This window comes from Urocampus carinirostris, chromosome 9, assembly GCF_059441175.1.
Source record: "Urocampus carinirostris isolate Australia breed hairy pipefish chromosome 9, RoL_Ucar_1.0, whole genome shotgun sequence".
NCBI lineage: Eukaryota > Metazoa > Chordata > Actinopteri > Syngnathiformes > Syngnathidae > Urocampus > Urocampus carinirostris.
Genome location: NC_142357.1, coordinates 31,100,460 through 31,123,118, shown reverse-complemented (window position 1 = coordinate 31,123,118; position 22,659 = coordinate 31,100,460). Strand labels below are relative to the sequence as shown.

The 22,659-nt window shown below is 39.3% G+C and overlaps 1 protein-coding gene across 1 annotated transcript; it reads left to right on the top strand.

Moving 5' to 3' along the window:
- Positions 1-1,726: 1,726 nt before the first annotated feature.
- On the top strand, positions 1,727-22,295 carry cdhr2 (cadherin related family member 2). The gene is made up of 31 exons (XM_088343488.1): positions 1,727-1,882; positions 3,528-3,584; positions 3,661-3,723; positions 5,752-5,891; positions 5,974-6,024; positions 6,113-6,202; positions 8,011-8,100; positions 8,184-8,306; positions 8,477-8,623; positions 8,714-8,789; positions 10,063-10,172; positions 11,564-11,785; positions 11,859-12,008; positions 13,135-13,299; positions 13,372-13,433; positions 13,515-13,758; positions 16,524-16,763; positions 16,841-16,910; positions 16,982-17,566; positions 17,740-17,811; positions 18,177-18,226; positions 18,304-18,455; positions 18,558-18,654; positions 18,725-18,813; positions 18,981-19,052; positions 19,251-19,386; positions 19,535-19,656; positions 19,724-19,837; positions 19,933-20,016; positions 20,243-20,306; positions 20,386-22,295. Exons 2-31 carry the CDS (start codon positions 3,530-3,532, stop codon positions 20,539-20,541), a joined length of 3,891 nt encoding a protein of 1,296 aa, XP_088199614.1. The 5' UTR covers positions 1,727-1,882; positions 3,528-3,529; the 3' UTR covers positions 20,542-22,295.
- Positions 22,296-22,659: the final 364 nt, after the last annotated feature.

The window sequence follows — 22,659 nt, the reverse complement described above, 5'->3', positions numbered from 1 at the left end:
TGATATTTAACTTAATTTTCTCTCAAAGTAAAAACAAATAATAATAAAAATACTAATTTAAAAAAATGCTGTTTTTCTTTTTGTGTTAAAAAAACAAACAAAACAAAGTTGCCTAAAATTGTGAAATTATTAACAAATATGTTAATTAACAATTCAATGTCAGGACCAGAACGGGAACAGGACCCACTCGCATAACGTTTCTCACAGTTTTATTGGGAAGAAGGGAAAGGATTACACACATGATCCCGTGATTGCTGGTTGCGGGGAGCAGGTCGCTCTGAACGCGGAAGTGGGACTTCCGTGGCGATCGATGGCAGTGTTGGGAACGGAAAAAAACGGGTAAGTAGCCGGGATAGAAGAGCAAAACATGATCGGGATCGGAAACAAGTTGAAAGCCAGGAGAGGAGAGTAGACATGGTCAAGATAAAAAACGGATCGTTATTCGGGACGGGAGAACCGACGTGGTCAAGATCAAAACAGGTCGTAACGGGAGACAAAAAGGAGCAGGACAGGCTTGCCGTGTAAAAATAGAGATTCGCAGACGGACCGACCAAAGGGGACTGACAGGACTGAGTTTAAATACTGACTGGAAGCTAATCAGTCAACAAGCTGCAGCTAGTGCCACACAGGCGGGGCAAATTGGGCGCCATGGCAACCGTGACATTCAAAATATTTTTTTCAGATTATAAATGACTGATATTCTCAACATTGCAAGTAGATTTGTATTTTCAACCCCAAAAACTTTTTTAAATTAAAAAAAAACAAAAAAAACAAACCGTATTTCCCGCACTATAAGGCGCCCTGTGTTATAAGGCGCACCTTCAATGAATGATATATTTTAAAACTTTTTCCATGCTTAAGGCGCACCGCATTATGGGGCGCTACAGTAGAGGCTGTAGTTACGTTATGCAACCATTAGATGGTGCCGCGCTAAAGGGAATGTCAACAAAACAGTCAGATAGGTCAGTCAAACTTTATTAATAGATAACAAACAAGCTTTCCACAACTCCATTCACTCCCAAAATGAATAAACAGCTGTTTTATTATTTTCTCTGAGGTAAAGCATTTTCGTGACACATCTTTAACATCTTTGAACAACAGCAAGGCATAACATTTTACTTTTCCTCCATTTAGTCAACACGCAAAAAAACGTCGGATACTGTTATGGTAAAGTAAACGTTCTTCTTCTACGCGAAAAATGGAGTCGGTGGCTGCTTCTCTTAGTTGCGAGACCTTGTAATTCAATATTGATCCACATATAAGGCGCACCGGATTGATTATAAGGCGCATAGTCAGCTTAAAAAAAAAAAATCGGATTTTATGTGCGCCTTATAGTGCGGAAAATACGGTACATTAAATTAGACACTGGCATTTTGTTGATATGGAATTAAAATCTGTTGCACCCCAAAGATGACTATTATGGACTATTATGGGGAAACAATACATTGTGATAGAAACATGAAGCGGTTGTTTGTGAATTAAGCCAGTGTGTATGAGTGCAAAGACCCTGCGAAGCCCCTCATTTGGGAAAGCTCATTAGAGGTGCTTTGAAATTCATCAGAATGCTTGAATGACGATACAGATTGTTACGGGCGAGCTCTCATGGGCTTTCACCAGGACATTCCTTTTGTTTACTTGTGGATCGCTCACTGTACATCACAGCATGGAGCCTCGCCATGTCTCCCACGATCCCCCTTCCCACATTTCATGTCATGTTTTTGGAGTTTTTATGACCACCGCACATATGGGTGACGGCTTCCACGTCATTGGCTGTCGGCGGCGTTAATCATTTATATTTATAGAGATGCTATCGCTCGAAGGAGCAGGAGCCAAAGGTCTTCTCATACCGGCGGAGGGAAAAGAGCCTTCCGCGTCTCGCCAGGTAAGTCTGATTATGGAATTATACAATTAAAATGATCTCTCGCTCAAGATCATGTTGTAAGATCTATACATTTGACATGATCCGGTCAGTAGAGACACATTCATCCACTTACAATCTTATTTGGATATAAAACAATTGAAGCATAACTGTTTTTAATAAAAATCATCGTCATGTTTGTGGAGGTGGACCCAAACGCAGGGGTAGGAGTGCTCATCAAAGAATGGATTTTATTTAAAAAAAAAACAGGCAAAAATAAATACAAAGAAAGTCTTGAGACAACTAACAAAGCGTTCAAACCAGAAACAAAAACACAAACGGGACAAGGTTACTTAAGACATGGTGGAGGTGAAAAATGTCATCCTTTGCCGAGCATACCGGCCTCCGTTCAATCTTCCCTGCATTTGGGGCCAGCTCCACAAACATGCCAGAATGATCCGACCCATTTCTGGTTTGAATATTATCAGGTTTGATTTTGTCTGGAAATGTTATTTGCTTTGTGACCCGCTTGTTTGTTTGCTTGCTACTTTATTCCTTGCGTTTAATTTCCAGTTTAGTCTTTCTTTCTCTTGTGAATTTTGTCGGGTTTGTTTTTGTTTAAACCTGTTATTTGTTTTGTGTCCCCTTGTTGGTTTGCTACTTTGTTCCTAGTTTTTTTTAATAAATACTATCCTTATTCTAAGTAACCCCGCCTCAGTTTCTCCTTTTTTCACTTGGGTCCACCCGCAAAACCTAGCAAGCATTTTTTTTAACATCTGCCTCCAGATTTTATAGTTTTTTTTAAACCGTTCATTTCTGAAATGGGAAATGACTCAAATTGCTAAAACCTATTTGCCAAAGATTCATTTGAAAATGTTTTAGTGATTCTGTCTCTGTAAAAATAATTTTTTTTCAAGCAATAATAATTATTATTACTTTTATAATGAAATAGAATTTTCAGTATTCTTATATATTACAATTTAGAGTACTGTACATTGTTTACATCATGGTACCCCAGTATGTAATATATGCATTTAATAACGACTTAATGATAAGATAATAGGAATATTAAACTAGATAGGTAATACTTACAAGGTAGTGTTACTAGAATGGCCATCATGGCGGCGCAGTGGTAAGCGCGTGTGCGGCACAAATCTGAGGTCATGAGATCGAACCTTTGTGTGTGGAGCTTGCATGTTCTCCCCGTGCTTGCGTGGGTTTACTCCGGTCACTACGGTTTCCTCCCACATGCTAAAAACATGCATATTAGGTTATTTGGCCAATTCAAATTGTCTCGAGGTGTGAATGAGCGAGTGATTTGTCTGTCCCTGTGTGCCCTGTGATTGGCTGGCAACCAGTTTAAGGGGTCCCCTGCCCACTGCCCGAAGATAGCTGGGATGGGCTCCAGCACCCCGCGACCCTACTGAGGATGAGCGGAGCAGATAATGGATGGATGTGTGTATATATAATTTTAATTAAAAATATATATATATATATTTTTCCCTGATTATTTTTACAGTTTGTTGTTGTTGTTTTTTTTACAGTTTTTCAGTGACTCATATCGGTCTATATTGCACCACTATTTGATGATATAACAGCACTAATTAGATGTTAGCTTCTGGAGTTGTGTGTGGCATTATTAATTCATATTTTCTTATGTTTGTTTTAGCCATGGAGTGGATCCCCGTAGGTGTCCTGCTCCTGTGCTTCGTTAGCCTAATTAATGGTGAGTAATGTTGTTGTTTTTTCAACAATAAATATACGTTACTTATCTATTGAAAACTTGTGTGTTTTATTCTTAGTTGCACAAAGTATTCCTTCAATCAACACCGCATTTGCTAGCGTGTGCGAAGACACTCCTGAAGGTAGTTGTCCATTTGATTGCCTGGTGCCAGTTAAAAAGATTAGTAGCCCACAGACTGGTTCTAAAGATAGCTAACCAGTGATTGGTGATTTGCCTGGAAATTTGATTTCTAACTGATCAGTGTTGTTAATTAACTGTTATTTCCTCAAATTGTTTTAAAAATTTGTGTTAAAACTGTAAATAATATGCGCTAATATGTTTAAACAATGTGCAGCACGGCGACGCGGTGGTTAGCGCGTGTGCGGCACAGTTCTGAGGTCATGGGTTCGAATCCAGCTACCAACCTTCCTGTGCGGAGTTTGCATGTTCTCCCCGTGCTTGCGTGGGTTTCCTCCGGGCACTCCGGTTTACACCCACATTCCAATAACATGCACGTCAGGTTAATTGGCCGGTCCAAATTGTCCCTAGGTGTGAATGAGCGAGCGAACTGTCGGTCCCTGTGTGCCCTACGACTGGCTGGCAACTAGTTCAGGGTGTCCCCTGCCCACTGCCCGGAGATGGCTGGGATGGGCTCCAGCACCCCAGTGACCCTACTGAAGATAAGCGGTGCAGATAATGGATGGATGGATATTTAAACAATACAAAAGCACCATAAACCAAATTTCCCGAGAAAAGGGGTGAATCTGCTTCGTGCCCTGGCCTATTTCCAGTCTCATGGTATGTTCGATTATGCCTTTATGTTAAAATATAAAAACACATTATTGCACCGGATTTCCACACCCATTTGGCGCACTGTCTTAAAGGGCGCACTCTCCTTGGTTCGAATTATTTTTTTGGTCGGCTCGTACGGCGCACTGGCCTATTAGATGCGACCGCTCCGGCGTACTGGCCTATTTGATGTGAGTCTCATTCGACCACCTTTAATGCTGAAACAAGTGTGCGTATTAGTCAGGAACCAGAACAGGACCAGTACCCAATCGTGTGACATTCTCACACAAGCCTTTTATTTTACGGGAAATGGGGAGTCATGCACGTTAGGCAGCCTGTCTGGCGTGGAAAGACAGGAAGTCAGGGACCGACGAGATGGATTCCAATTGCCCGAGTTGATATCACACAGATGGGGTCGATACCGGACAGCACGGGACAGACAGGATGGATAACGAATCAGGATATCGAAAATAAACAGGGGGGGGGGGGGGGGGGGGGGGGGGGGGGTTCACTATAAAGCATTTGTGCGTTGATATCAATGACAATGACAAAAAAATCATTCAAAAAGTTATATTTGGCCCTTTGAGGACAGCCATTATGCTAATGAGTTTGACACCCCCTGTTGTAGTGATTGACTGAACTTTCTTTTAACATAACTTTTAACACAACCTTGTCAGAACCAGAACAGAAACAGGACCCAATTGCGTAACGTTTACCACAAGTTTCATTGAAAGAGAGAGGAAGGGCTGTCCCCACGATCCGGTGTTTGCTGGACGCAGGAAGCAGGTCACTCTCGCACTCGGACTGTGATCCAAACACGGAAGTGGATCTTCCGTAGCGAGCGATGGCGGTGTCAGGGACAGAAAAACTGGTTGGTAGCCGGGACATGGAGTGCAAAGCATGGTCGTGTCGGAAACGAGTCGTAAGCCAGGACGAGAGAGTAGACGTAGTCAGGATCAAAAATGGGTCGTAAGCGGGGACGGGAGAGCAGACGTGATCGGGATCAAAACAGGTCGTAGCCGGAGACAAACGGGAGCAAAAACGGGACAGGCGGGAGTCAGGGTCGAAAAAGGCTTGCCTGGTATAGGGTTCACAGACGGACTGACAACAGGGGATTGACAGGACTGGGTTAAATAGAGACCGGGAGCCAATCAGAGCCCGCAGCGGTTGGCGCCAAATGAGCGGGCACAGGTGATTCACATCTGTAATCATGACAAACCTGGTAATAACATAACACAACCATATTACTACCATGATAACTTGTTATTTCATAAATGAATATCAAATTTGAGCTTAACAAAAAAAGTAGCTCTCATTTTCAAAAGGGATAGTGACTCCCGCTCCATTGACTACTAACTATAAATCGGAAAATCTCCACAAGGTGGTCATGCATTCAAAATCGATGCCGAGGACAGCGAAAATCAACCATTGACATATTCCCTCTATGGAGAAAATGCAACGTACTTCAGCGTGGACAGTAAAACCGGAGATGTGGCAGTTTCAAGGACGCTTGATAGAGAGGTAAAAATAACAACAACATACCTTCAATTCAAATTTCTCATCCTTTTATCAATGCAGTGCTTTTTTTCTTTTCTTTTCCTAGCGTTTTGATATATTGTTTCTTGGAATTTCTGCTTCAGTTGGTAGTTCTTCTGTAAGTCATATAAACCCTTTTAATTTTCTTACCCATTTGATTAAAATGAACCCCGTAATGACTCTGTGTGCTTTGCAATGTATTTCAGGCAGAAAGAAATATCCCCATACGTTTGAAGGAAGCAAACGACAATAGACCCATATTTCAAGGTTCTAATTTTGAATTCTCAGTGAAAGAGGTTTGTTATATATCTTTCTTCCTCATTTGTTTGTTAAATTCATGTTTTTATGCTGTGGGGCTGGATCCAAAACTTCTGTTCTGGGGTGGGCCAGCTCAGTAAAGGGACGTCAACTCCAAATTTTTACTTTTGTTTTTCAGTATTATGCTTTATCAGCCCTCATTGGTAACCTACCCTACAGATTATAATCACAGATAACAACAAATATTTTTTTATACACAACACATTTATTCACAAACAAGGGGAGAAATATTTCATGTTTGGCATTGAATGGGCTAACTGGGTTATTACAAACTGAGTGAATGCATTTTACACTTGAACCAACTCACCATGCGATACAAACAGCACTGCCCTCTAGCAGCGGGAGAGAAAATTTGGTTTGAATTCATTTAAAATATATCAGTGTCTGAAACTCAGGAGAAAAAGTTACCGGACACCAGGGTAGACAACTCTGAAAAGTTGCTTGCCCAGCCACAAAGTTGCCTGCCCCATTTTTCACAACCTGAAACACAATAAGATGACTCATCGCAAAAAAAAACCCATTGTTGCAACGTATTAAAGATTGATAATCAGAATACATAACAGAACAACACTTTAAAATTAAGTTTATTATACATATATGCATTCATTGCATGGATATGACATCGCTGTTTTCCATTTGGCATTAGTATGTACCTGTATTTATTCATCTTCATTCATGCAATGTTTGCGTGGCGTTGTCTTCTACAAGCCACGCAAACTCCTCTTTCCAATATGCTTTTAATGTATGTTTACGTTTTGCAGCGTCATCAATTTTGTTAGCTTCTTTTGAATCTTTCTTCAGGGGCTGAGTTTTTGGCTTGATTCCCAACCCCTTATCCATTTTTCTTGTGTTCTCTATGCGTCTACTTTGGAAAATGATATGCAAATGCACGACCTTATAAGGCTCTGGAAAGTCCGGAAGCACGAAGTTATTCGATGCAGGCTTCTCATTGGCTGCAGTGTATGCAAATTGCCAAACAAACCGAAATTCCGAAATTTCCAAACCGAATGAAGATTTCGAAATCGGAATAAAGCAAATGTTTGATTTGAAAAAAAAAAACTCAAGATTTTTTTTCTTCTTTTCTTTCTTGAACAAGTTGTCGGCCACCCGGGCAGAGACGTTGTGTAAGTTGTACGCCCGACATAAATGATGCACGCCCCGGGCGTCCGAGCAGACATTATTTACCAGCTCGGTAGCCTAGATGGTAGGGCGCCCGCTCCGAGACTGGGAGGTCGCTGGTTCAAGCCTCAACCGAGTCATACTTACAACATTGGTACTCATTGCCTCCCTGCTTGGCGCTCGGCATTAAGGGTTGGAATTGGGGGGTTTGGTCACCTAATGACTCCGAACACAGCAGTTGGGTCTAAAATGATGGCGCCCTGTTTGGCTGCGGCTGCATCGCTACAGTTTAACTGTACGGGTCAGGTGTATCGACATTTCGTTCTGTGTGCATGGTTACAAAGAATGACAGTAAAAAGTAAATTCTATTCTTCTAATTCTATTTCAGACACTGTTATCATCACTTTTAAAATAAATTACCAAGAGACTTACTTTTTCTTTGACATACTCAGAAATTTGTGGTGGGCCAGATTAGACCGTCTAACAGGCCAGATCTGGCCCACGGGTTGTATGTTTGACATGCTTATATTAGTGTTTGTTCTGCCTGATATCGCCAATACTATGATTAAACTTTACAATACATTTGGAATGGAAATCATTAATTATCGTTCAAAATATTTACACAATCGATGGTTATTCATTCCTTCCACTGTTTTTGCTTTCTTAGAATACAACACGAGGTACAAGTCTTTTTAAAGTCCAGGCCACTGACGACGACATTTCCCAAGGTGGTCAGGTTAAATACAGCATTGATGAAGTGAGTATGTAATAAGTACTAATTTGTGGTTGCCGAATGTTGACGATATACTATAAATTCCCGAAACATAATTTACTTTTCAGGTGAACCCAAATGTTGGAGTTAGTCCGTTTACTATCAATCCCACATCGGGTGAAGTCACTTTAACCGGGGTACTAAATTTCACCGGACTTAGTAGCTATTATCGGCTGAAGATTAATGCAACTGTGAGTATTGATTTCATCGGGTGCGATGTCAAAATAATTTGATGAATATAATGTTGTATTTTGTAAAAAAAGAAAAAAAAAGACAATATTACAACTTTCCCTAGAAATAGACGCATTGCTTAAATGATCTTTACTGCAGAATTTTGACCTTCCTACATTTCCCGCAATAGGATGGCGGGGGCAATTGTTTTTACAGTGAGACTAATTACTTCTCAAGCATTGCTTATTACTTCATCACCGTTTTGGATGTCCCAGATCTCGACCCCATATTCTTAAACCTACCCTACATCGGGAGCGTAGATGAAAACTCTTCATTTGTGAGTTCCTACTTTTTCCAGTTTGCATTTTGTATTTTATGCCCAAATACATTTTGAAATCTTAACTTGGAAATGTTTTACTTTTATTAGGGCCATTTTGTTTATACTGTTAAAGCCATAGACCAAGACACGGACATCAATGATGAGATCATCTACAGCATTGAAGGTTGAATTAAAAAAAAATCTATTTAAATAAAAATAGTGTATAAGTATATATATATATATATATATATATATATATATATAAATATATATATATATATATATATATATATATACATATATATATATATATATATATATATATATATACAGTATATCTATATACCTCTATCGATATACCTATATCTCTGTATCTCTATCTCTCTATCTCTATCTATATATATCTATATCCACAGTATCTGTCCAATTTCGTTGTCACAGCATATCCCATGTTGTAACAATGACAATAAAGGCATATTCTATTCTATTCTATTCTATTCTATATTTATATATACAGTCTCTCTTTCGCTCTCTCTCTCTCTCTCTTTATATATATATATATATATATATATATATATATATATATATATATATATATATATATATATATATATATATATATATATATATATATATATATATATATATAATTGATGCTTAGAGGAACATAAGAAAAAGAAATCAGCCGCTTCTAGTCAAGCAATGACGTGCAATTTTAATATGTCCACTGGATGTCGCCAAAGCCTCGCACGACTCCACCCACTGTAGACGTATATTTGGACTACTTACTGTACTTATCACTATTTTTCTATTATGACTATTTGTACAAATGCTCATCAGAATGTTATTTGATTTAAAATAGAAGTCTTTGTTTAAGGCAATGCTAATTTACTCACTCTGAATTAGCCTGTGTCCCTTTGTTTACCCCTATAAAAAGACGATATTTTTCTAATCGTGCTCATAGCCAAAATTCAAACAGCTGGACTCAATTTTCTGTAAATGCTTTTTTAAAAATCAAATCATTCATCAAGATATTATATTTCATGTAATAAAATAGTTTTGAAGTAGCCCTTTTGCAGTAAATTTTTCAATAGAAATGATTAAATTTAGTGCCAAAAGGAAGATATTACTTGGCTATTACTCTTGATTAAAGTTTTTTGTTAATGAATATCTTTATTTGTATTTCTTTGTTTTGTTAAAAACCCATTAGATAAAATGGTCCCTTTATAATATATGAACAATGAAACACATCTATTGTGTAAGTGAACAAAAACGAGAAAAAATGGATTTGCTTACGTTATCTATTTTCCCCACGAGGACTTTCTATCGGCATATACAAAACATTAAATACATAAATAAGCTATTTATTTTCTCCAGCCAGCCTTGCACTTATACTAATGTTTTCAAACCAATGCGCCCCCCCTGAATTAACCTCTTTCATTGTTTATGCTCATCAGATTCCACTGAGGACGGCCTCTTTACAATTTCCAGCAGTAATGGTATTATTTATGTAGCGTCAGAAATTGACAGAGAAACAATTGGTGATGTTGTTCATATGACGATCAAGGTATGGTTATTATTCACCTTTACAGTGTTGGTTTGGTCTTGGCATTGGTGGAGGTAGATTTTAACTGATAACATACCATTGGTGGGAACAAAACAGTAATTGCTAAACATTGGAGGGGACATAGCGCACTTTTAAGTGATCACATAATATTGGTGGGAACAAAACAATGATTGCTCGATATTGGTGGGGACACTTCCCCTCCACCCATGCCAAAACTACGCCCTTGAGCAATGTTCCCTCTAATTTTCCATGGGTCTGAGCGTTCACACAAAGTCGGTGAGCAGCGCTTGAAACAACAGTGAGCCACCATAATCCCAAGTGTGGCAAGATAATTAATTATCAAACATGTCCAAAACTTGACATCAAGTTACATTGTGCTGAGTTTCCGGCAATGCAAAATTATTTTTCTCTTTTGAATGAAGTGACTCGTGTACTATTGCAAAGGTTGTACGGCCTACGTCGTTTATTCTTACAATTCTTTCACAAGATATCCATTTCTTTTCATTTCCTGATTTTTTTTGTCGCATAATATTTCCATTTTTGGGGGCTTATTTAGTCGGTTGCACGATACACAACTGTACTTAATCACATTTTTTAGTGGAAGTACAATGTTGGCAACAAGATTCACTTGATATAATTGGAAATTATTTGAATGCAACACAAACTTTTTCTTATTTTTTCCGTGTTTTTTTCTACTTTTTTTTAAATTCTTTAAAAAAATCTCATTGTGTTTATTTTTTCAGAGCAGTTACTTTTTTCTTTTTGTTCTCTACTAACTTTTTCCCTACATTTCTTTCTTTTCTTTTTTTCTGGCTTTTTTCTAAATTTTCCTTTTTTTTTATCTTCATTTTGATTCTTTTTTTTCTCAGCTTTTCACTACTTTTTTATTTTGGTATTTCTTTCTTTTTTGTTCTATTCCCCCTTCCTTTAAGTCATTTTGTGCATAATTTTACATAATATCTGGTCATGTTGGGATTAAAGAAGCAAAAACAACCCGAAGAGCCGTTTAGGTCCCGAAAGAGCCGGTTCCTTTTAGTGAGCTGAGCCGAAGGAGCCGGTTCCCCGACAAACTCTACTAACTTTACTCAACTTCGTTCTCCTTCGACTCGACTTCAAAATACCGCATTTAGGACACAACGTCAGGCGAACCCTTGTATTTTTACCTTCATGTACTGTAACTTTGCCTTAAGTCGCTTCTTAATTAGTCATTTTGAGCCCTCATTTTTGTGCGCTGGCTAGATTTTCTTGTGCGCTGAGAATGGGCGAGCAGTGCGCAACTGCGCACGCATGCAGCTTAGAGGGAACACTGCCCTTGAGGCTCTTAAAATAAGGGTTAAAAGACAACCATTAAAGAGATAATTTACTTTGTGCCCACGCACTTCATAATTTAGGCAACCGAATCCCAGCTAAACATCAATGGCGTGGCTGCCAGCACCACAGCTCCTCTACGGATCAATATCAATGATATCAATGACAATAAACCAGATTTTTACAAATGTGAAGGCTCAGGAGAGCTGCAAGTCTGTGATAAAGCAAGTCAGTTTGAAGTGGAAGTAGCTGAGCATTCACTGGGAAGTGTGCCCATTAATATGACAGTCAAGGACCCAGACAAGGTAAGAACTTCTTACTGGATCCTTTTCAGCATTGTATTGATGGGCGACTAAACTGCAACTTGTCATTTCATAGATTAAAAGCATTCAATTAACCCTAAGTGGAGCTGACAAAGACGTGTTTTCTATCGAGCCTCAATTTTCTACAGTCGACAGTATTGTTCAACTTGTGGTCAAGGAGCCACAAAAACTGGATTATGAAATAACACAGCAAATGGTTGTGGAGGTAAGACAAGTATAAAATGACTTTGTTGAGTAAAATTTCTCACTGATGGACCTACGTTACTAACAATCACTTTCTGAACAAGCCACAGTGGTATGAAAAAGTATCTGAACCTGAGACTCTGATCTACAGCAGTTTTGTAAAGAAGAATCGACCAAAACCAGTCCAGATCGATGTACCAGGCTTAGTGTGGTTAAAGATACTGCTGCTAAACTGGCCGCAAAATAATAAATGCGACGGTTCAGTTACTTAATCCTCCCCCTTCAGTCAGTGTTTACATGCTGTCCTCATTAAAACAATATGGAAACCTTTGAATGGGTCGTTTTAGTTAAAAGAGTCAGTTTTTTTCCGTAGTGTAATTTTGACAAAGATCAGATCTGGTATTTTTATGAAGAAGTGCGATGAATTACAAAAGGTTAATATACTTTTTCATACTACCGCATAGATATTTGTCCAACAAATTTAAATACAACAAAGGAATCGAGAACACTGAGGATGTTGGAGTGCACTCTATTTGTCAACAACCGGAACAAGAGGAGAACCCAAATGCGTGACGTTTCTCACGCAAGCTTTTATTTTACGGGAAAAATGGGGCAGTCATGCAGGTTAACCCAAACCCCAGTGATTCGGCGATAGTTGGGCGGAAGACGTAAGGCAGCAGTCTGGCGTGGAATGACAGGAAGCCCGATGCCACAAGATCGATACCAATTGCACGAGCACATATCGGGCAGATGGGGTCAATACCAGACAGGCCGGGACAGACAGGATTGATATCAAAACTGGATATCGAAATTAAACGGGACAAACTAGACGGGAACGAAACTGGAGACCGATATTAAACAGGACAAAATATACAGGAAACACCAACAGGGAACCAGACAGAGTCAAAACACATCTTGCGGGTGCAGAGGTTCGTTGACGGACTGATCAAGGGTGAGTGAGCTTAAATAGAATTGAAGCCAATCTGTCAACAAGCCGCAGCTGGCGCCACACGGGCAGGGCCAACTGGGCGCCATGGCAACCGTGACACTATTTCAGAGTGATACTATTGTATTGTACTTTTTTTTTTGGGTGGGCGGGGTTGGGGGTTACCAGTGTATTTTAAGCCGTTTACTGTGTTACGCCACAGGTGATTGCCAGTGATCCAAAAGAAATCACCTTTGTCTCCACTGCCACCATCACTATTATGATAACAGATATCAATGACAACAGTCCCAAATTTCCAAAGGATACTTTCTTTGACTTGCACGTGACAGAACACTCTGATGTTGGGACTATAGTCGATATCATCACCGTAAGTTTTTCGAATTTCAAAGTAGATGCAGAATACAGTTTACTTTAAAATCAAATCAATTTCCGTTTGCAGGCAGACGATCCTGACACAATGGACAGAGACAACATTACCTACACTCTACTTCCAGAAAGCATGTATGTGTCGGTCACATTTCATTTGATTCAATGTGGTCAGCTAATATCTGAAAAACGGCACAAACTCCATATGTATTTTAGACGGACTTATTTTGACGTGGAACCAAAGACGGGCGTGATTTACGTGAAAAACAAGACCCTGTTGGATCGTGAAGTCAGACCCTTGTTCTCCGCCACGCTTCAGGCTAAAGACTCAGGTGGCAAACCTGCAACTGCGTTATTGGAAATCATTCTGTTGGACATCAACGACCAACCTCCAGTCATTAACAAAGAATATTATCAGGCATTTGTTAAAGAGGGTTCACTGCTCGAACTTCAAGTAGAGGTAAGATACAATTATTTATTGAGTATTTTGTTTTACAATATCAGGGCTTTATTGAAACAAAATCCAGTGCCCATGTTGTTTCATGCATGTGCTGATTACTGCATTAATTTCTTCCCAATGTTGCTTCATTAGGAGGGATGTTGTCAGGACCAGAACAGAAACTGGAGCCAATTGTGTTACGTTTCTCACAAGTTTTATTGAAGGAAAGAGGAAGGGTTGCGCCCACGATCCGGTGTTCGCTGGACGTGGGAAGAAAGTCGCTCTCGTACTTGGATTGTGATCCGAACACAGAAGTGGATGGCGGTGTCAGGGACGGAAAAACGGGCGTGGTCGGGGTCGGAAACGGGTCATTACCAAGAAAGGGAGAGTAGACGTAGTCGGGGACAAAAATAGGTCGTAAGACGGGACGCGAGAGCAGATGTGGTCAGGATCAAAACGGGTCGTAGCCGTAGACAGACGGGAGCAAAAATGGGACAGGTGGGAGTTGGGGTCGAAAAAGGCTTGCCTAGTACACGCTGAGGTTCGCAGACGGACTGACAACAGGGGACTGACAGGACTGGGTTCAAATAGTGACAGGGAGCCAATCAGAACCCGCGGTGGTTGGCGCCAAATGAGCGGGCACAGATGAGTCACATCAGTAATCATTACAGGATGTAAGGTTAAAAAGAGTAAATGGTCAGGGTCTTAGAGCAAAGGAGGGAAAACTTTTATTGAGCTAAAAAATTTGGCAGAGTGACCAGTACAGGAAGTAAAAAAAATATTGATTGATTTAGTTACTTTTATGTAAGAATGCGTAGTTTCAATCCAATACCTTGATATTGAGAGAGTTTGAAAAGATGGGCAATGAAAAAAACTCCAGACTGAAGTGTGCCCACCCATGCCCATGAGATTGCTGCTGTTGACAACAATTGGCCACTTTACATTAAAGGTACAGAAAATTATATAATATTTGACCACTAGATGGCACTGTCTTGTCTATTGCGAACAAAAACCGGTGCCAAATGAGCACAGCATAGCAGCAAGTTGCAAAAAAAAACATGGTGGCGACTACCAGGTATGGATTCTGCTATGTAAAATAAGTACACGTTTCTCGACGTAGAAATATTTATAGAAGTTAAAATTGGTATCATAGTTCATGTATTTTTTTCCCAGTATTTAAATCAATGTTTTGTTTTTTTTACTGAATTAAGGTTTTTGGTACTCCTAAATATTACACACTGTCCCTTTAAGTTCAAGCCAATACATAAAGCAAAATCCCGATGGTGTAGCAAATGTCACTGTTGTGAAGAATTATCTTTCTGAACCTGTGTACTGTATACAGTATATACAGTAGTTCACTCTAATTAAGAGAGCAGCAGACATACATTGATGGAGGTGGAAAGAGAGGAAACAAACTCTGCTGCTTGGCTAATAGTAAAATTTTTAGCACTAAATCATCCATGGACCAGTACTGGATTGTTTGTGGTTGGAAACCATTTAGCTATCATCAATTGTTAATTAAATCTGCATAGCATGTATTACTTAAGTCTTGTATTACAAAATGAGCAAAACATTCACATGTTGGCAATAGAAAAAAAGTTGATTTGGTCTAGGGACAATAAACTCTAATTATACTGTTGTCAGGTTTAAAAGAGGTAAACCCAAGGCTGACCAAGGAATTCAGGCAAAGGCAAGAATTAAAGTTTTTGCTACTGCAGTAGGAAAAAGATACGTCAGCGACGAGTTGCAACGAGGCACCTTTCGCTGTCCGGATCTTTCTGACCACTTCCTGTTCAGTATCGCGTAATTATTGAAAAGTCACGCATGCGCATTACATACAATGGAGAAATTCTGAAATGCGATTATCTTTGAGTGAGTCTATATATGTGTGTGTGTGTGTGTGAATGATTACTTGTGTATTGAAATAGAAAAACAGGTTAAACAAATTATTCTCATCAGGTTAAACAAGTTAATTTCTTAGCAAATTAATTTGAAACATAGGAGTCTGAGAAATACACAATAACTAAAAGTAGCTTACTTTACAACTGTAGAATACAGTAATAACCTTTCCCTTCCTCTGTCCATCTCGCACTGATGTGCCATATGACAGCTGTTTAAATTGTGCTGGATCAGGAAAGTGGGCAGCTTCTTACTAGTACATTTTAGATTGCTTATCCTCATTCAACAATCATCCAAATTTAACTCACAAGCACATCTAGGTTTCTTCCGATAGCATGTTTATTTGTTGTAGATTGTTAGCATTATAGATCAGAACATTTTTAAAATATTTAGAAAAAACTTTTCTTCCCCGTTGTGTCCTCTAGCCACGCATCTTGGCCACTTGGCTCCAAGCTATGACTCGTTGCGAGCTGCTATTATCATTGTTAGCTCCCCCAACTTCTTCCTTTAGTGTCACTTGGGCTTCCACGATGTGCCTTCTTTGAAGGCACACGCTTCAGCTCCATTATATTGTCACATGCCTCAGCCTGTCAATAGTAAGGTCTGGCTCATCTCTGAAGAGCAGGATGACGTTTTACAGTAACAGCGACCATATGATGAAGGTGCTGCTTTTGAGTCAGATCACGAGGCTTCTGCTCCTGGTAGGGGAGCAAAGCCCTACCCAAAAAACAGCCGTGAGAGGGATGGGTGCGACCAGGCTGTATTTGCGCAAGACACACCACATGAAGTGGTGCCCCTACAACCCTCGTGGTCAAGGGATTTGTGAACCATGAACCGGGATCACAAGCATTTTTTTAGGGGGGTATGTTTTCTTTCACTTTCAATAGGCGACTGATGCAGATGAGCCTGGTACAATAAACAGTCAAATCATGTTTGAAATCCTGCCAAGCACATACAGCAACAACTTCACCATTGATCCTGATACCGGGGTGTTGAAGAACAAGATGGAATTGGACCGTGAGGCTTTGGATGTTGAGCTGAAGGGCAAGATCGAGCTCAATGTTACTGCCACGGACAAGGGTATACCTCCCCTGTCCAGCATGGTCAGCGTGATCGTCAATGTAGAGGTATCTGCGTCCTGTTGAGTTAGAATGTTGTTTGGTGCTGCAAATCCTCTTCAAATGTTCAATCTTATTCAACCCAGGATGTAAATGACAACACACCAGCATTTAAGAACTCCTCATACAAATTCAGTGTCCCAGAAGGAGAAAAAGGTCAGTGTAACCTTGTAAATTCTAATATTTATACAGTAGATTGTGATCAGAAAACTATTTCACGCAACCAGGTGCCTATGTGGGGACGGTCCTGGCTGAAGACTTGGACCAAACAATGGACTTTAACCGCATCGCTCTTAGAATCGTCTCTGGGAGTTTTGACAGTTTTACCGTCCTCACCTCTTCTGACGGGAATGTTTACATGGGAAACATCACAGTAGACCTGGGTATCGATCTGGATTATGAGAGTGCTATGAAGAAATACAAACTCCAAGTTGAAGCTACAGATCTGGGACAGAAAAAAGAAGTGGTGACAGTTGAGGTGGATGTTTTGGACGTGAATGATGAAAGGCCTGAGTTCCTACCATCAAAGCCGGTGAAAGTGAAAGAAAACACGACAATGACCGAGGTTGCTGGGAGATACCAAGCATGGGATAAAGATGGAAACCACTCACTGACTTATGAGTTTGAGTCCCTCAAATGCAGATGCAATGGCTCTTTATCACTTTGTGACTGGTTTGTCCTGGAGCCGAACGGAGACGTGCTGGTCAATCCAGAACGCACTCTGGATTATGAGCTGTGTGACTGGGCGGTGATGGAGGCTCGGGTGATCGACGAGTACACTGAGAAAGGGGAGAACTACAGTGTAAATGCAGGTCTGCTCACTTGAAACATACACGTGTTTTATATTTTTTGTGTAAGAGCTTTCCATGTGGAAATGTTGTCTCTGCTTGCAATTGAGTACAACTTCCTCCAGTAGTTTTTTTTACAGTATGAATTTAAATACCATGCATCAACATCAATTTGGACTTTGTTTGCTCCTTTACAGGAGAAATGGAGATCATCATCGAGGACATCAATGACAATGCCCCACAATTTATCTTCTCAGATCAAATATTTGGTGGGATATTTTTTTTTTAATATGATCAATTTATATACACAATTATAGGCATAAAAAATCTCTTGATACTGTATATAATTAGTTTATTATCATACTAGATTGATTGGTTCCCCATTAATTGTCTAACTACATGTGCAGAACCAGTCCTTTTGTTATCTGACTTTCAATCAAAAAGTTGGTATCAGATTCTCCTTCTTATAGCCTTGAAAATATACAAAAATGGATAGTTAGATTACATATGATTGGGGGATTACTGGAGTATTTGACACTTTGCAAGTTCTATAGTATAATACTCTACTTGACTGACCCAGGTATCATGCAAAAATGATCAAAAAGTTCACCAAAGTATTCTCTGTCTTCGTCAGTTGTGGTATCAGAGACCGCAAGTAAGGGGACATCTGTTGGGGGAGTCTATGTGAGTATACATGAAATTCTTGTATATATTAAGCCCTTAAATTAAACAAATTGTGATATCATGTCCTGTTTTCCTAGGCTACAGACCGGGATACAGAAATAAATGCACAGCTTGAGTTTAAAGTGGGTGAAGTGCGATTTGAGGACATCAACAAAAACATAAGTGGCACAAGGTCTCTCTTTGAGGCTGTTACCACACAGCAAAAGGACATTTACGTTGGAATTATTCAGTGAGTGTTAAGTTAGCAACTTTTGTGCACGTCTCTCTATTCAGCATGTTCAAACACATGTTCATCACAAATCATCTTTTTTTCCCCACTTCCTGCATTTAGAACCACAGAAGGACTTGATGTAACTCTGAAAGGAAAATATTGGGTTACCGTGTCTGCTACCGACTCTGGTGGCCTCTCCACCAACACAACACTGGAAGTGAGTAAATAGATTCTGAACTTTTATGTGGTGCATTGTTAATTTCTAAATTTCCATGTCAACATTGCAGATATTCACTGTTGACACATCTTATAGAGTTGAACTTCAATTTAGAAAAACCAGAGAAGAAGTTGAACAGAATGAACCTGCTATCATAAGGTATGCTAACAATATTATGCTGCATACTGTAAAAAGGGGATAAAAAGGCACCATATTTGATAAGTTTAATAATCTATCATTAGAAGCGATGGGTTGATTTAACAGAAACACAAACAGTACTATCTATGACCTTTTTGAACCAACCACTCCCTTATCCTTCACTCCAGAACCCTCACATCCGCTACCAAAGCTGTGGTTGAGGTGATTTCCATCAGGGAGAACACTCCTGAAGAATCCAGGTGAAGTATCACTCTTTTAGTTGAGCTTAAAACTGACTCACTTCTAAAAATACATACTTGGGACAATAATAAAAGCTGAGAGCCAATTTTACTCAGTAGAGGGTACGAGCGTTCTTTCGACCAACCTTTGGTGTTTAAATAATCTTCCAATATGTTCATCGGATTTAAAAATCAACGGTTTGATTTACTTTCTCACAGGGCTTCAGTAGGTGCAATAATGGTGACATATTTTCTCTATACCAACGGGACTGCTCTCACACCAAAAGCAGTGGAATTGATGATTGCTGAATCCCAGCATGCTCTTGTACTGGAACAGTTAGGGCTCATGTACATTGTGAGTATTTAAGCGCATTGCAAGATCCTAGCATAATAGAAGACCTCAAACTTTTATATACGTTCCAGGTTTCAGATTCTGCCATTTGAAATCCATCCATCCGACGATTACCATTTAACCAATTGAAAAATGCTCTGCTTTGTCTCAGACTGATTCGTCAGTCAAACCGACAGAATCTGACCCTCTTAGGTTCATCCTACTTGGCGTCATATTAGGTCTCCTAATTGTACTTGTTGTCCTCATCACCTCACTGGTTTGCACTCGGAGAAAGTAAGTATTTGGCTCGTCATTAATTTTTTGACCTGCAGCATGTGCTAACCAACTTCTCCTTCCACAGCTACAGGAGGAAGCTCAAGGCAGCTAAGGCCATGAACAATGCGACCATGGTGGCATCTGACAAACTAAAAAGCGGACCTGTGGTGCCAGGGACCAACAAGTACACCATGGAGGGGTTAGAAGACAATACAATAATTATTATCGACCCCATTGTCAATAAACTGTAGATAACCTGCTTTGTTCCTAACTCAAATCTTTTCACACTGTTAGGGCAAACCCTGTTCTAAATCTCAACATTGACACAACAATGGTCCTGGACCTAGATGGGGACAGCTCAGATGTAGACAAAGTCAGGTAAAGTCAAGTGTCTCTGCAAAGTTGGTATTGGGACACTGATTTATTCCAAACTTGAATTGAGAAAGAATTAGGGTTTCAGTGGAGTCCATCAAACCAATTACACAACTCAATGACATGATAGATTTGGATCTCTAGCCGTGCATTTTGTGAATGATAATTTTATGTAAACAACCATGCTCCTCAAATGTTTTGTTTCATTTTTTTCCTCCCTTGTTATTTCAAGTCTTGACTCCCTGGACTACAGCGATGACATGAACACACAAGAAAAGGATGCAAAACCTTCCATGGTAAATAACACATTGGAAAGAACATTTATTGGATTTTTTTGTAGAGGAGGGCACCTAATATAGAGTTGATACCTATCAGCAGAAGATCCAGGAAGAAGAGGAACCAGATGACAATGGGCCCCCTGAGTACATCGAACCTCTGGGTGCAGCACTAGCTCAGAGGATCCAGAAAAAAGGTTCAGACGATTACAAAGTGGGTATCAGCAACCCTGCATTCAGCACAACAGACCTGTGATGTGATCGTGGACCTGGACTATAGATGTGACCGCTCTGCAATTTCATGACCGAATTGAAATTAAAACACAGCTCCACAGGAGATGTTGTTGAGATAACTGGATGACATGTAAATATTAAAATGGTGGACTGACTATTGTGAGAATCTATTCACAGAAAAATGAAAGAAAATGGCCAAATTGACTCCACATTAACAACGTCTCTATATCAGATGCGTGTCATTATCATACACTTGCTTGTTTGAAGCATTTTAATTGGTTCATTAACCAGTTTAAAAAATATTACTTTAATTAAAGGTAAAATAATAATCACATCATTTTTATAGTATGATTGTCATAATAAAACACACTTAAGTTTCTAAAGACAAATACATAAAATGCGTGCTTTGCATTACTTGTCTTTATAGAATCAACCAACAGTTGTGGGGGGTATATCCAGAGATCATTTTAGTCTTGTAAATAGTGATCAAAAATGGATTGACTGTTCTTAACTGTTCAAATCTGTTGTACGAAAAGGAACATTTCCAAATTGTGCCATGGTCTTTTTACCTCTAGCAATAAGGGTAACTACAGACGCTGCCCCACTTACGAACGAGACAATCGTTCGCAAGTGGAATTTGTTCGTAAGTTGCTTCAGTGCTATATTTTGTATGTTTAAGGCTTGTATAAGTAACCTGTATTGTTTTGTACCCAAAAAAAAACATTTGATAAAATAATATGCTCTATAAAGATAAATAAAGTTGAGTTTAACTTACTTTTGGAAGATGAGCTTCAAGACGTCCTCCTCCGTGGTAAAAAGTGACCGAAAAAAAAGCGTTCCGACCATTTTCTCTACCCCATCAAGCTTCCTTATTCCAATTTCATTTCAAAAGAAACGGCTCGCCTCTTCTTTACACTTTATACAAACAATATTGAATGGATGCATGAGATATTTAACAATACAAACAACAATTTTCCAAGGGCGCTAGATACAGTACACGTAGTACTGTATATTCACACACAAACTAGGAATTAGAAGCCGGATTTCTTCTTCGGGTGGATGCACTACAGTACTGTCCTGTACTCTGAAAAAGGTGTACACAATACAAAATCTTACTTACAGCAATATCCGGATATTTTTCAACATCCCCAAAAAAATGTTCGTATCTACTGTTTTATGTAAGTCGAATGTTCTTAAGTAGGGGAGCGTCTGTACTAATTCTACTGAATTTTCAAAGTATGATTGAAGAAATCTTTCAGCTTCATATACTTCTTAACACTCTCCTTTTTAACATCCATTCATTTCCACATCCATTATTGCACTTTACTTATTAAATTATGTTTACATTGTGCCAATGTCTTTTTTGTAATCACACTCACATGATAAGGAGGCAGAACCCACATATTTTATGCAGACTATTCTTTATTTTGGTCAGTCTGTTATAAAGCAGATATTTTAAAACAATGTGCTATCAAATAAACAGTGTCCCGCTTTGAGCAACATCCAATGCAGCTAATGCTACACTGACAAAAAATGGGTATTGCAAAGCCTTAGTGAATGACGAAATTGTACGTCTGGAAAAAAAATGTATAACTATATCACGTTCGCTGGTGTTCACGTTGCCTTTTTGTGACTTCATGCAAATGTGAGTTCATTACCACAAGCATAAAATACATTTAGTCATATCTGAATGAATCTATAGCGATACAGAATAAACGAATACGTCAAATGTTGATGTAAGTGGTTGTCTGCACGGCAATATCACAGACCAACAATTCCAAAACCAAAGCACAAAACACCAACGTATAAAATATGTATAACGTGATTGCTTCATTTCCATTCTAAATAAAAGCCCCAAAAAAGCAAAAATGCGTGTGCGTACAACCCCCGTAGGTCATTATGATTGTGCTTTTGTGCTTTAATTGACTATGGACTAAAACAACAAGTTGGAAAATATATATAGCTGCCAAATTCAAAAGCACAGTACTAGAGACTACACAAGAGCCTGCACTGACACACAACAAGTTCACATCCCAACTAATAAAAAAGTCCACAAATACCAACACAAAATTAGTCATTTTTGGGCAGTGACTCAGTTTCAGCCTGGAAATGGGAGCAAATTCAGCAAAAAGATTTGATC

Coding starts and splice junctions, on each gene's coding strand:
- cdhr2 (XM_088343488.1), top strand. CDS start 3,530: ATGGAGTGGATCCCCGTAGGTGTCCTGCTCCTGTGCTTCGTTAGCCTA. Junction 13,434..13,514: donor ACTCTACTTCCAGAAAGCAT/GTATGTGTCGGT, acceptor TATGTATTTTAG/ACGGACTTATTTTGACGTGG. Junction 13,759..16,523: donor TGCTCGAACTTCAAGTAGAG/GTAAGATACAAT, acceptor CACTTTCAATAG/GCGACTGATGCAGATGAGCC.